This window comes from Terrapene carolina, unplaced genomic scaffold, assembly GCF_002925995.2.
Source record: "Terrapene carolina triunguis isolate 2854851 unplaced genomic scaffold, T_m_triunguis-2.0 Scaffold35098, whole genome shotgun sequence".
Lineage (NCBI taxonomy): Eukaryota > Metazoa > Chordata > Testudines > Emydidae > Terrapene > Terrapene triunguis.
This window is the reverse complement of record NW_020699449.1, coordinates 919,932-935,935: the sequence shown is the minus strand read 5'-3', so window position 1 is coordinate 935,935 and position 16,004 is coordinate 919,932. Positions and strand designations below refer to the sequence as shown.

The window sequence follows — 16,004 nt, the reverse complement described above, 5'->3', positions numbered from 1 at the left end:
ACATGTCTACCTCATATTTCCCTCAGAGAGATGGGGCAGGTAGAACTGCGAAGTGTGCAGTCAGCAGTATTATGCACAGCATAAACAGAAGTGAGACTATGACTTTACGTGTTTCTGACTTGGAACTTGGCCATGTGCCAAGGTTTGGGGGTAGTCATTGGGAAGCTTTGTGCTAGGCCAGAGGGAGGAACATTGGGAGGCAGGGTGGATCACATTAGGAAGTGCACTTGCTAGCAGGGTGACAAATCAGCATGAAGACAAATGGGAAATAGCTTTCTTCTAGCTAGTGGTGGGGACAAAAGGGTAGCAGAGCTCTTGTCTGCCAGAGGAGGAAGGAGAGCAAACCAGGAGGCAGAAGTCCTGCTGCAGGTGAGGAGACATGGACAGGGACTGGAGACCAGTGTAACTGGGTGCAGTTCTGCACTAAAAGACACTATAACTCTATTAATTAAAAGGCGGGAGAAAATGCAGATGAAAAGACTAGGGGAGCATTGACAGAGGAACATGGAATAATGTTGAGTTCTGAATACTGGGGAAGTTCATTAAGCAAGCTGAAAATGATGATACTGTAAGCTTGAAATCCTACATTAAAGCCAGACAATCTAAAAGGTACTGTATATTAAGTAATAAACTCAAAACACATTGCCAAGAGTGGCTAAAGCCCATAGGTTTTCACACCTCGTCTAAGATTTGTTTTTTTCACCTCCACATACTCCTTCTTACCCAGCCAAAAAACCAGAAGTGTCTGCTGCATAGGTCCCTCTCCCACATGTTTTACTTTATCAAGAGATTCTCTTATCTTGAAGCTGATTCTCTTTAGGCCTGCCACTGCTCCTGTCACCTGCCTCTAGATTGAGTTCAAACACAGAATCATAGAACTGGAAGGGACCTCAAGAGGTCATCTAGTCCAATCCCCTGCACTCATGGCAGGACTAAGTATTACCTAGACCATTCCTGACAGGTGTTTGTCTAACCTGCTCTTAAAAATCTCCAATGATGGAGATTCCACAACCTTCCTAGCAATTTATTCCAGGGCTTAACCACCCTGACAGTTAGGAAGTTTTTCCTAATGTCCAACCTAAACTGCCCCTGCTGCAATTTAAGCCCATTACTTCTTGTCCTAGCCATAGAGGTTAAAGAGAACAATTTTTCTTCCTCCTCCTTCCAACAACCTTTTATGTACTTGAAAACTGTTATCATGTCCTTCCCTCAGTCTTCTCTTCTCCAGACGAACCAAACCCAAATTTTTCAATCTTCACTCACAGGTCATTTAATCATTTTGATTGCTCTTCTCTGGACTTTCTCCAATTTGTCCACATCTTTCCTGAAATCTGGCACCCAGAACTGGACACAATGCTCCAGTTGAGGCCTATTCAGCGTGGAGTAGAGCGGAAGAATTACTTTTCGTGTCTTGCGTACAAAACCCCTGCTAATACATTCCAGAATGTTTGCTTTTTTTTGCAACATTGTTACACTGTTCATTCATATTTAACTTGTGATCTGCTATGACCCCCCCAGATCCCTTTCCGCAGTACTGCTTTCTAGGCAATCATTTCTTATTTTGTATGTGTGCAACTGATTGTTCCTTCCTAAGTGTAATACTTTGCTTTTGTCCTTATTGAATTTTGTCCTATTTACTTCAGACCATTTCTCCAGTTTGTCCAGGTTATTTTCAATTTTAATCCTATCCTCCAAAGCACTTGCAACCCCTCCCAGTTTGGTATCATCTGCAAACTTTATAAATCTATTTTCTATGCCATTATCTAAATCATTTACATCTTTGACTCTAATGCTTTCCTTGTGTCTGATAGCAGGGAAGCACTGTGGATTAGAGAGAGTCAAGGGACAGCTGGAACAAAGTAGGAGGCTGATCCCTGGACTTAGGAGAAACTGAACAGGAAGTAGGGAGAAGAACTCACAAAAAAGAGATGGAAAAGGAAATGAAAGAGTAGCTGAGAAGGAGAAAGTAATAGGGATCCTATTACATCCTAGCAGGTGTCTTTGGATATGGGATATGAGGTGCAAGTAATGTGCAGATAATTAGGGGGATGGTACCTGAAGCTGGCTGGGTGGGCAAACTTATCTAAGACATTATTCTTATCCAAAGGAAGCTCAACCTTAAAGAAGGTCCACTGTACTTCAAAGCCCTCTGAGGAGCTTATGATCAGGAAGATGTGAATTTTTATTGAATCAGTTCATCAATCCCTGCTCATATGAAGCTCTGTGTCTTCTCAGTTTAATTCAGATTAGAAGAACGTCTTCAATAAAATTTTAAGAATTTTCACAAACTAAAAGGAAAAACAAATCATGGAATGTTAGTGGAAGCAAGGCAGTGCCAAAAAATTTACAGTGATCATGGAACTGCTTGGGAAAAGTAAAATCACATTTGCATTGTTTTTCAAAACTGGAAATAACTATAGGGGGTTTTGTTTGTTCTCAGGAAAATGTAAAGGTAACTTACTCAGGCAATAATTTGTTACTTTGCTCTTTCTCTAAGAAGACCGGATGGCTCAGTAGAATGACACTAGGATATAGCACCTTTCACTTAATGAGTCAGCAGTTTGAGACTAGCTTGAATTGATATCGACTGAAGTGTTACCATCCGTTCAGTTCCCCAAGTAAAACTGGTTGAGGGTCTTAGTCCACACTTCCTAATCTACATTATAAAATTCAATTGCACTAATTAATACCCTTGTCTCAACAAAAGAGAGACCACAGATTGGGTGGACATAGAGAAAGATTTTAAAAGACAATCTCTGTAGATTAGGGTTGAGGCACATTAGGGGCGTAATGAGTGGAAAGCCTGACTTCACTACTGCTGCTCATGTTTAAATGCTGATTTTATAACTGCTCAATGCTAAATGCCTACTCTTCTTTGCTAGAATATTAAGTAAAGAACTGGGCAGAAACACAAAACAGTATGAAGCTGTAGGAGAGGCAGCTGTTGATATCTGACAGAAGCGATACAAGAATGAAAAATAACCCAGGGCACTGGCAGTAACTGGCTAAGGTAACATGTTCTAGGTTCTTTTACTGATGTAAAGAACATACAAATATGAAACAGCAAGGCTGTTAAATTACATTCAATCTTATACTTCAACGTATCATCTCTGCAAAATGCTAATGAAATGTTGGCGACGTAATGCCTGGACTGTGTACTTTAATACACATTGTACCAACAAATGTGAATTGCTATAGTGTTAGCTATTTATAAAAAAGCAGTGTTGCCAGCACAGTTGTTTCTGAGAAGCTATAACATTTCCTTATACTTAGAATAGGAAATAATTGTGGAATCTATTAGCAAATGTTGACTTTTTTATGATGAACGCTAACTTTCCGATTAAGAGCGTGGCGTTACATTAAGCCAAAATCCAAATTCCTTACTCAGCTAGAACTTTCACTGGCTTCAGAATCTGGCCCATTGTCTGAATAGAACTGAAGCAAACTCTTACAAGATGGCATGACTGTCTTCACCAGGGCAACTCACAAAACCCAAGGCTGAGATGTTGGAGTGCAGCCGATCCACACACAGGTTAAAGCTCACCTCTACATCTCCTTGATCTTCCTATAGCCTTTGTACAGTGATGGTCTTCCTGTGCCAAGTTAGAACAGCCTGAGGGTATTTTTTACTTTGGGGTTAAATTATTGTTTTATTCACAGTGAAGTTAGAGTGGGTTCGCAGCTAAAAGTGGTGAGTATTTGTGCAGGGAAAAGTGGTAGTTTCAAACAACTCAATTTTCTAGAGATTCAAAATATTTTCTTATATCCAGTACATTTCACTGCTTGATTTCAAGACTTACATTGTGAGTTTCTGTACTCAGGTGAATTGAAATAGAAAGTGACAATGAGATGCATATTTCAGAATTTACTCTATACAAAGGCATTATTGTGAGGTTTAGCAAGTGTTTCTGAACAAGGAAGAAAATGATTGCCAAGTTTAGGATACTAAATGACAGATAAAATATCTGCTTTCACTCTTTTTATACTGCAGTCTCCAAAATCAAGAACACTATAGATTCATACAGTACAATAAAAATTCACTCCTACATTTTGGTGACTGTGGCATTAAATAGCAACCCTGAGATTCTGTGAAAATAAACTTATTTTTCTGAATCACAGAGGCTGTATTTTCTCTTGACGGTAACAAGATTATTTTTCAGAGTAGTCTTTAGGTAGTTTTTAACAGTGTATCATCAGATGAAAAGCAAGTGTAGTTCTGTACTGTAATAATAAATGTGCAGTAACTGTTTAAATCTTTCCTGCCCAAGTTATTTAAATACACTGGGTATTTATATGTTCCAACCTTTGGAGTTAGCTTTAAAGCGATGTTAATGAGGAAAAATAATTATGCAAAAGGTTATACAAAAGCTCTTTATAAAATAAAATTAATAAATGGTGCTTTCAGCCTGTCCTCTCATAAACAAGCAATTCACTCCACAGAAAATGAAATGTTAACTTGTAGAAGCTTGGAAAGGTCTGCCTCAGTGCTGTTACTCTCGAGAGTGTCAATGCTTAATCTGTGGTGCCTGGACACTAAAGAAATAGGTGCATTACAAATTATATCAATTACGAGATATCTGAGATTAGATAAGAATAGTTATTTATGTTGGACCCACAGTATCCTAGGTGTATGACAGCTAGCTAGCTGGGTAGTAATGGTTTCTTCATTGCCATTATGGTCTACCATGTAATGGCATTCTAAAGGAGTTTTAAACCATTGACTATTGACATGACAGACTGTAAAGGGAGCACTGTATCAATGACTATTCAGAGAGTCGTTAATTCATGGATCACTGATAGGACACTCCATAACCACACTAAAGGAGCACTACTGGTCTGATGGACATGACAGACCATAATGTCTTTGAAGGAGCAGTTATGATCTATTGTGTTTAATGGATGCTATCAAAGTCCCTTCATCCACAAATTATTGACATGAGAGGTCATTGTTGTCTGCAGTGTCTATTCATGTCTCCATGGATTATTGACATGATGGCCCATAATTGGTTTCGCTGTTCCTGTTGCATTCCATCATACTATTACAGCCCCTAATTTATGGATTATTGACAGGACAGAAGACAATGGCTTGGAGTTGCTATATGCTCAGTCATGACTTCGGGCAATTACAGAATATTTAATCCATGCAACATTGACACAATGGACCATAACTCCCCCTTTGGAGCTGGTATTGTATCTGTCTTGCCAATGTGTGCCATGAAGGATCCTTATCCATAAGAATTGTGAAAGGAACTTGGGCACTCTTAACCTACAATCAACGGGAGTTCGCGTATTCAAAATAGTCCAAGCACTGTATCATTTGTACACTACTTGGTGCATGTACTGTTAAAGTATGTACGACAAACATCCTTATGAAAAGGTATCTCCTATGAGCAAAGTAGCCACCTCACTACATCAGTCATTTTAACAAAGGCGCCTGCCCCATCATGGCTCTAATGGTATGTAAAACTGAAATCATCCAGGGGTATAATTATCACAAATGAGGCTAGAAAAGAGGAAACCAGAGATAATGTTAAGAATAGTAAGAATGAGAACATTGAGAAAATTACCTCATATTCTTGTGAGAACTTCAAATTGTCATTAGCTTTCAATCTTTCAATGTGATCTGCAAGTTCCAAGATAGGTATTGGAGGATGGCTAGCCATACCTGTTGAAAGAGAGAGAAGGAAAACAGAATTTAAAATAAATCAAAGAGATTGCATCATTCTAAAATTTAGAGAATACAGTAGTTAGAATGGCTAGAAATATGCAAGTAGTAAAGATGTTGTATGTGAAAGAAGCAGGCAGATAGTTTGGTTACTCAAAGCAGGACATGCTCTGGAGAGATGAGCTTTGAAGCCAAATAAAAAAAAAAGTCACCAAGCATATTCCCAAAACTAACATTCCTAGTGTAAAAGAAAGTGTTATTGTGCCATGAGTCAATGAGGTTAGCTAGGCAAGGAAAAATGAGACAGTTAGACCTGATGTTGACTTCTGCTTTGAGTAATGACTCTTAATGTCATTTCAAACTCCTTCTCCTGCACTGTATGAAATGGAAACTGTGTTGAATTAGACGATGAAAGGTGAGCTGAGAAAATAGACACTGAAAGAGGCCTAAAGGGGAAAGAATAGTATTTTGACAGAAAACAAAGTGACTTATGCATAATCAAGGAAAACTAACTTGGAGAATGAAGGTTACCAGGGTAACCGAAGACACCTGAACCTGCAAAGGAAATGGTATAAAATAAAATAAAATAAAAAATCCCAAATAAATTAATAAAATAAAAATAAAAATGAAATGGATAGCTTGATAGTTAGAAAGGACTAATAACAATGTTTCAAGGACTGAAGGACTGACTATACATTCTGACTAAATCAGATCAGGAATACTTTAAGATAGCTTTAATATTTTATGAAGGTTAGAGATGACTGACATTCACATGCAACTATGTATGACTAGAGTAACATGCATCACTGCTTATAGACAACAGTCACTAAAGACAAGATTGGACATCAGACAACTAGAGCTTCAAAAATGTTTTCACTAGTAGCAGATTGTAGAGACAGGGGTTGTACAATTCAGCTGGAAACACGTATCTGGCTGCACTAGTACTTTAAAATGATCTTACCCCCAAGCCCCATTATCAACCCCCAAAAGTACCTACAATCTACTTCAGGTGTAAACATCTTTGTCTATTGATGAAGATATAGAACGAAAGAGAAAGTGAAAGAGAGATAGGAAAAAAAGATGGGGATAGGGAGGAGAAGAAGGGAGGAAGGAAGAGAGAGGGAGAGAAAAAAGGCAGAAAGAGATGTGGGGCCAACTAGCACAGCCTGCCAGCTGAAGATTTGCCAGCCCACTCCTTGTGGCCATTTTTCCCCAACCAATTAGTTTATTTGACCCGCCCCAAAATGGTTTGCATTTATTTCTTCAGGTTTACTTTTACCAGGCCTAGAACAATGTAGCATGTATAACCACTTGCAGGGAGAAACCACAGCTGGCTAGAAAATTTAAACTAGTGAACCCCAGGATCTGTTGAAATTACAAAAGAAAACAATGATGACTACAGGGGGCTCAAAGTGGAAGCTGTGTTGCACATTTCAGTTTGCTTTGTCACCGTGAATCTCAGGAGTGTTCTGTGGGACACCTAACTTGCATTTGCTACCGCACCACTCAATGACCATGGGATTATGATATGGTCACTTCATTAAATGATTTTGCGGTATTTCAGTCACCAATTAATAAACTTCAGTACATAGGAAGGACCAGCAGCACTGATCCTAATCATTTGAGCCTTGTACATTACACAGAAATGCTACACTCATTTAGTCAAATGCTACCTGCACAATGATTCCGCCACTGTGAGGTTTTATTATAGATAGTATGACATGCTGCCAGTCAATTGAACTAAGGGGAGTATCCAGGAATATTGGGGATATTTTTTGGAAGTTACAGGTACAAAATTAGTAGCCAAAACTCTATCTATATCCATTCTGGAGTCTCCCATTTTCTCAGTTGTCAAATTAAGGGCTATGTTACATTCATTTTTGAAAGGGTGGGTGACATTTTTCTAAAGATTAAACTGATTTGATCCAGATCAAGCACCCCAATGAAAAGTATGGGAGTGAAAAGGCACAAGAAAACTCTAGACTTATCCAGAAATGGAGGTGGGCTGATGTACATCTAAAACAGTGCTTGAACAAAGAAAATAATAGAGACAAAGATGTTTAGACCTTTTCGAGCGAATCGTGGGAGAGAGTTATTATCATATAAGGACTGAGTGGTAGTTTGGCTAGAGAGGGAGGACACAGAGCCAATCAGGGAAGCGTAGGGGACTGAATTACTGCTCAAAGCTGTAAAAAGTAAAGCCAATTGGAAATGGGAAACAAATTAGTAACAGTAGTAGAAGGCCATCATAATCAATCAATCAATCACACACACACACACACACACACGTACACTTCTGACATGCACAAAACCATTGTCTGGAAACCATACTCAGAAGAAAATATCCAGAGGTCCAATCTCTCTACTGTAAACAAGAAGGTGGGTTGTCTTTGTTAATTAGTGAACCTATCCTTTTCAACAACACCATGAACTTGGATCTCAATACTTAGCTCAGTGTGAAGGGTATTTAGTCATTTTAAAGAGTCAGAAATTGTGGATACATTATTAGGCTATTTGATTAATCAAATCATAGTTAGTCCTTTTTTAACTGATCTTATTTATAACCATCATTACAGAGGTACCCATTAGCACTTCTAAAGTTGAGCATCTACTACCATTTAAATTTCTCATTATACGTTTCTAAAGGGTGATTTTGTAGTAAACATTTGGTGCAGAGTGAAACTTGGCATAAAACTTTTCTAAGCAGGAAACTTACAGATAACTTTTAAAATTAATTGGCTGGCTCTTACTTGAACATAAACCCCTTCTGCCAGGACTCATTTTATGATCCTATAATTGAACAATACTTAACATTCTTTAACTGATATTTTACAGTCAGCTTATAAAGTGAAGTAATAGCATTTGGTAGGGCTATTATTTTTAAAGACACAACAGATGCAATACTGAGGTGACAAATAATTACTTTTTCATTTTTGAAAGTCTTTTGCTATGTACTCATTCTATGCATCCATATTATATAGATATGTACTCTTGTTAATATGCATCCACAGTTCTTAAAGAGATTTTATGGTATACGCTATGGGTTCATATTAAGGCCACATTCTGTCCCTGGTGCATGTAGGAGGCTCCTATTGACATCAACATGGGTTGTGTGCACCTAGGGCAGAACTTGACTCTCAGAACACTACACAAAATGCAGCTGATCAGACTTATTTTTATGGCTCTACAATACAGAATGCATACTTTTGCTAATACACATTAATATCATTCCATATATGCTATGAACATGTATTAAAAATAATAAAACAAAATGCAACTACATCTGAACAGGCCCTCTGACATGCTTAGTAGGTCTAAAAGAATAACATGCCAATGACATGCTTTTCTTTTCTTTTTTATTCAAATGACAAAAAAGATAAATTAAAGCACACAAAAATGTTAAAATAACGTTAAAGACCTGACTCATATCAATGAAGACAACATCATGCAAAGTTACACCTGAATTTCCATACATAACCAGCCCTTGTGCCTATGTACTGCGGAGGATTGCAAAAAGTGAGTGATTTTATACTGCATAATAGTGTCCCCCCAAAAAGAATTAAACAAGAGCTTGTGGTTCCAATAACATGTGGAAATATCTTCTGCTTGTCTTGTGGTAAATGTACCACTAATTCAGAGGAACATGGTATACTATATGGGCTACAATACTTAGGCACAATAGGGAGAGTAAGGGCAAAATTCATCACAATGCAGAGTGCAGGTGAAAGGACCTCTACATCAATCACTTAATCCACACTTACATCCTATGGGTGAAAGCCTGATCCCACTGAAGTCAATGGAGATTTTGATCTTGACTTCAGTAGGGCCAGGATTTCACCCTTAATGCGGAATGTAACCAGGTACCTGGCCTTATATAGGCTCTCTGCATTGGGGTGAATTTTACTATAAATGAATAAGAAATACAAAAGGAGCCTTTCAATTGCTATTTTGTTGCTTTTATGCATTTATGAGACAGAAGAGCAAGGTGTTTTTGTGGTCTTAATATCATTAGGGAGCACACATTTGGTTTGAAACTTGCTCAAGATGTGAATGCAGCTCCACGTTTACAAGCCCCTCATGAATGAACAAGAAATTAGAGATTACATAGAACACTGAGCTGTGATAACACACAATAATTGCTTTTAAAAAACAAACATATTGGAAATCTAACATAATTTTTACACAAAAACCTTTATTAAATTAATTATATTACAGGTCCACATCAAACTAATAATCTGTGATCATTAAAGACTCATTTATTGCAATATGTATTTGATATAATACCAGAGAAAAACAAACAAAAAAAATTATGATGAGATGTTTCTATCAACAGAAGAACCAATAAAAGTGGCACTTTTTTCTGTCAAAAACTTGTAAAAACACAAATGCAAAACTTATGTACAGCATGTGCAACAGATTAAAGGCCCAACAATACTGGTCTTCCAAGACAAATGGGAATTTGTCTTCCATCAGAACTCCAGGAGGGAATGCTTAGTATAGTGGATACTGGAATTACTTGTATTCTTTGTTAACAGTCACTACAGTAAAAATAAACTTGAGGGAGTAGGTTCAGTGTTTGTCTACATGGAGAAAAAAAAACAGAATAGCTATTTCAAAGCATTCCAACAGTTATTCCACAACAGCTCCTTGTGTGGACACTCTATTCTGGAATAAAATAAACTCCATTCCAGAATAATTAGTGTACTCCCAAAACGGAGCAATGATTCTGGAATTAAAGTGACTTTTATTCTGGAAAAGGGTGTCCAAATGAGAGCTGTTCTGGTCAATTTCTCCAAGTAGACAAGCCTGTATTCTCCCTTCAGTGTTGACATAACTCTCCTGAATATGAATAGGAATTGCATGTATACAATGAGAGGATAGCCCTGCTAACTTGCAAGTCAGATGTATAAATCCAAACATCAACTTTTCCCCTTGTGTTTAATTTGCTATTTTCCAGTTGACCTGTTTTATTTTGTTTTTCTTCATCTTGGAAACAGACTGGTGCAGCTTCCTTAAATAACTCTCCACACAAGTATATGGTGAAGAATTACTTATGTAAATGAGTAAATCTTTGAATTCAAAGCTGTAATAATTTTCTTTATTTTCCTTGAATTTCAAGCATCTTTTTATTTAACTAATGTGCTATAATGAGATAATTGTTTAATTGGTGTCCAATTACACAAATTATTTACGAGTGTGACACATTTTGTACTTAAATGAAAAACAAAAAGTGACTTGTCAGGAATAAATCAATCCTGTTCCTCAGCTGACAAGCAGAATGGAGTCTTTTTCTGAGCCTTGGATCTCAGAAAATTTCAAACTATTTCAAATCAGTCACTTTACTCTGTGTAAGTCAGAGCTTCTCCTTCCTGTAGATTTCATTAGATGAAGACATATTGTTCCTACCCTGACCCCCCACCACTCTTTGTCCATGTGGCTTAGTGACTTATAAAATTTGCTTTCAAGGTTAATGATTTTAATACCATATTTTCTAGTAAACTTGCGGTAGAATAGCAAGACTGGCTCTCCTTCACCCCTGCCCCTCTACCTTTAGAAAACGATAGACTTACAAAATGAAATCCCTTATGCTGTTGGGAGATTGGGCATTTTCATATTGATTCAAAGAAAACTTGGCGCAGATGTGACCCACTTGCTGGCATATGGGCCTATCTAACAAATGTACATTTGTATGGAAAGCACATATGGAGACAGGATCTTCTTCTCAGATGTAGAACTGTGGGCTATTCCCTTATGTTAAGACACAGTGCCAAATTTATCCATGGTGTAACTGCTTGTTGCAATGGAGTGAAGCCAGAGATGAATATGATCCTCTGTGTTCAGAATAAAATGAGAATTATCCTAATAACACTATTCTTTACTGGTAAAACATGAAGAAAAGTGATAGGAAACTGAAAGCTTTATTGTTCTGGCAATTCTGAATTTAGATTCATATGGTGACTTCATATTGTGTTAGTATTTTCATCACCAGTTCAACTTGATCATTAATAAAATAAGAAAGCCCTGACGCTGAACTAGAAGATAAATACTAGCCACAATCCACATAGTTGCTTTCAAATGGTTATATTAAACCAGATATATTAAAGGTGCTTTTACTCATATGGTATGCAATTCAAATGCATTTTAATCCAATAGGGCGAAACCTTGACATTCACATCCCACATGACCCCCCCCCCCCAAAAAAAATAAATTTGTGGTTTAAGATTTAAAACCCCCCCCCCCCCCCAAAAAAAAAAATTGTGTCTTGGGCATCTGACAGTGGTTGTTTTTGAGTCTTTCAAATAGTCAAAGCATTTGTCACCCATTACTCTTTATCAAGGTTTGTTATTATTATGAATACAGGGGATTCCAGTCCACACTCCATTATCATCTCCCAATGGAAGCACATCTACTAAATTTCTATTTTGACAGGCATATGTTTGCCCCTTCAATACGGGGCGGGGGGGGGGGGAGGGGAAGGGGAGAGGAAAGGGGGTTTAATGATGCTCTGCCTCACATTGCCTAATTTATTTTTGATCTCTGCCCCCATTAGTAACCATATTAAACAAGAGATTAGTGAGCTAAACATTTCAATTTAAGTTCAAATTGTCTCCTGAATTGCTCCACAGTATCAGTTCATTAGGAAACAAAATGACTATTTTTGATGGTACTCTTTCAATGGCAGAGATTTTGTATTCATCTGTGTCTGGAAAGCACCCAACACTCTGTGGGTGCTCCAACAATCTAAATAAATAAAATAAACAAATAAATATCCTCTTCACATCCTCTACCTCCCTAGAGTCTTATTGTCCTGGAGCATACTGACTGCTAGAACACGTTCAACACTGCGTCACCTAATAGAATTGTTGGTAACTCTGTTCAGACGGGATAAAATTGAATAGTGTAGACAAGACCTTTGTATGAGGGCGATTGTAAATGCTTCAATAAAATATACACAACACAATCCTCTGCCCCACATCCTACTGCCCATTTTTTTTAAAGGGAAAAATGTGGAAGGAAAAAAAATATGGTTCCCATGAACATAAGGCCTCTTTTTATTTCATCTTGCTGGCTTTGTGTTTGAGTAGAATTTAAAAATGTGTTGTTAATAGGTTGCTAGCCCATGCCACAATGTCTACACTACTATTATTATCTATGCTAGCTAGATTAAAGCTAGTACACGTATGCCTACCTATGCTATAATTGCACCTTCACTTGCTGAATACACATAGTCTTATGGTGAAATCATAGCTCCATTAAAGTCAATGGGAATTAAACAAGAGTGTATGCTTCCACATGGGAATAGTGACACTGACTTCAGCAGGGCCAGGATCTCATCCTTAGAATGTGTTAGTAACACCTTCTAACATGCTTTTAAATCCGGGACAAGACAAACCACCTAGGGCAGAAACTGTCTCTTTTGTTACTTGTTTGTATGGTGCTTAACACAATGGGCTCCTGATCCTTGATTGGGGGTCCGTGGTGCTACCACGATAGAAATAATAATAATTTCATTTGCAAGCCACAAGTGCCTGAAAATCAGACTTCGTTTTACAAAAAAGGTTTGTTGCCAAGGGACAGGTCTAATAGTATCAATGAATTGCGGCTTCACAGCCAAGTTCACTGAAAACTGTCTATTTCACATCAACAGCTGTTGCCATGTTGGTCCAAATTCACTCATCTCCAGTTCTTTCCAGAGCAATGAGGTAAAACTATAGTGTCTGCAAGAGCTAATGTACAGCATTAAATTCTAATGTTATTAAGCATGAGCAGCGTCTTCCCCTACTTTATTTTAAAATATGACAAAAAATAAACATAAATGCAAGATTAAGACTACAAATTTAAACACACAAAAGTAAAAAAAAGAAAACTGTATGAAGTAATATTAAATCATCCACACTGCCCATTATGACTATGGGAGCGATGAATTTGGAAATCTGTTTTAGAACATATATGATGGGAGTTAATCTGTAAGAACCATAACTTTTTCTTTTTCTGATTTTTGTGCATTTGTATACAAAATCTCGCCTTTGCATTAACTGTTTTTTGAATGTAGTAAAGATGATGGATAAATCACAGAGCGTTAATAAGTCAGAACTAAGTGCTGAGACTTCAGTTAACTCTTTTGAGATAAATTGTGTGTGTGTATTGTGTGGTTTGGTAAATCTCTGAGAATCTCTATTTAATTTCCTGATTTTATGCATTTAAATGCATAAAAGTGCCTTTAAAAAGTGGCTACATAGTTCCTCCCCTTTCACAGTTACCAGAGAGGACCAAGATGTGTTGTAGCAGGGAGCTTAATAAACAGAGGATCTTCTTGGTCAGGGAGTTCACTAGTAGATGCTGAAGGCATGACTGTGTTCATGTCTCACACTACAGAATTTATAGTACTAGCACTGATTTTTGTACATTGTTAATGGTAAATCAGGAAGATTTTAAAAGCAATCAATCAGAATTAAGCTTGGGACTTCATTTAAATCATACTGTATTAAAAAAAGTCTACTGAATCACATCACCATCAAAATTAAGAAAATTCCAAAGATAAAATATCAACCCATCTATACAAGAGTGATAAAAATCCCAATGCCACTCACATTATTTTCTTCTTATCCTGTCCTTGGCTGTCAAAGTTACTCTCATTAAGAAAACAAGATTAAACATACTGAAAAGAGGAAAGTGGATATAAAGCAGGTTTAAAGATATTCTGCAACATGTCATTCCTATACCTCAGGAATAGTTATATATTAATATACCCTTTTGACCTCACACACTGCTCCTGTTTTAGAAGACAAGAGTATTTTTTCCAGCTAACCTTGCCTTTTTATTTTGCACATCCGCAAGGTGCATGGCCCAGACACTTAAAGAGACTGCAGTGTTGTGCACAGTGAATATGAGAAGTATGCGTGATGCCTATAAGCAGTACCCTTCACCATTAAAGGGTTCTCACAGTTTTAGTAAACCAATCCCTGAAAGGGACACTGTCAACTGGAAATCTAGTCAATTTAAAAAAAAAAAGAGTTAAAAATAGTTTCAGAGAAAGCACCTGCTCCAGAGACTTGTGGCCAATTTTTGTCATCTTGCAGTTATATTTTCCTATGTTAAAAATTGTTTTCCTCTTTTCTGTTGCCATGTGAAAGACACATACAAAACCAAGGGAAACTGACTACCTGACTCTGCAGTGGAAAGAGGGAATATTTGTACACAAAGTATTGTCAAATGCACACAATTAATAAATAGGGGGGAAAAAATTTCCCAGCCCCCTATCTTTTCTAGTATTCTTCATTGTTACTCGTTTCTATGAAAAAAATGTGCTTAAGTTTTTAGAGTCTCCATTAATTAGTTCAATATGGGATTTTTTTTACACTGCAGAAGTTAGAAGAAATTATTCCCAAAACTATTAGTAAGAAAAACACTGCAAAATCTCATCATTAATCAGTATAAAGAATTTGTTAAAACTAAAGAATTCAACATTTAACAACTCAGTTCTCTAGCAGCAATGCCGTTTAAAGAAATATTGTTGAAAACCGTGAATGGTCACAGCGCTGTAAACGGGGGAGTTCTGCGTCTTACCTGGAGTTTGAAAATTAAGGCGTCGCAGCTCCACTGGATCTGTGGGATGATGAGAAGGAATTTCCTTGCTGTTGGGTATGCTGCTTTTTCTAGAGTCAGATTCAGCCCTCTTCCTGAAAGGATAAAGTAAACACAAACACACATAAGATCCTCAGTGTTAACTACACAAATACACTTGTCTGACCTATTTGATCATTCGATACTGCTTCTTTTTAAGAGTATTCACTACCCAAAGCAGAAGATAAAACAATTGTGTGCAACATGGTGGTTAAGGCAGCTACAATTTACATGGTTAAAGGAAATTTAAACATGAAAACATTGGGTTGGAGTAATTGCCTTCAGCAGTAGCCTGATCCTCCAGTTCATCATTCAAGGGACTAGAATAATTAACAGCTACGGGCTATAAATGGGAAACTTCAGGAAATCCACTTTGTCTCTGTCTTAAAAGCTAGCTACCTACCAGCTTTATTAAATATATTTGTTTAAATCTTCATTATGTAATTGTGAATAACATATGAAGATGCTATATTTGCTCTCATCATGTTTTAATATACACAGCTCTGTACTGTTTTATTTATGAATAGCTTTTATTCATTATGACAGGTTTCAGAGTAGCAGCCGTGTTAGTCTGTATCCGCAAAAAGAACAGGAATACTTGTGGCACCTTAGAGACTAACAAATTTATTAGAGCATAAGCTTTTGTGGGCTACAACCCACTTCTTCGGATGCATATCTAATAAATTTGTTAGTCTCTAAGGTGCCACAAGTACTC

The 16,004-nt window shown here is 37.2% G+C and overlaps 1 protein-coding gene across 7 annotated transcripts in view; it reads right to left on the bottom strand.

The window, feature by feature from the left end:
• PTPRD (protein tyrosine phosphatase receptor type D) overlaps window positions 1-16,004 on the bottom strand; it is a 184,095-nt gene that overhangs the window by 86,915 nt on the left and 81,176 nt on the right. For all 7 annotated transcript variants that reach the window (XM_024213897.3, XM_024213898.3, XM_024213900.3 and 4 more), the window contains 2 exons: window positions 15,233-15,345; window positions 5,568-5,665 (listed from right to left, as the gene is read on the bottom strand). In XM_024213897.3, coding sequence (XP_024069665.2) covers window positions 5,568-5,665; window positions 15,233-15,345 — 211 coding nt within the window. The remainder of the gene's footprint in view (window positions 1-5,567; window positions 5,666-15,232; window positions 15,346-16,004) is intronic.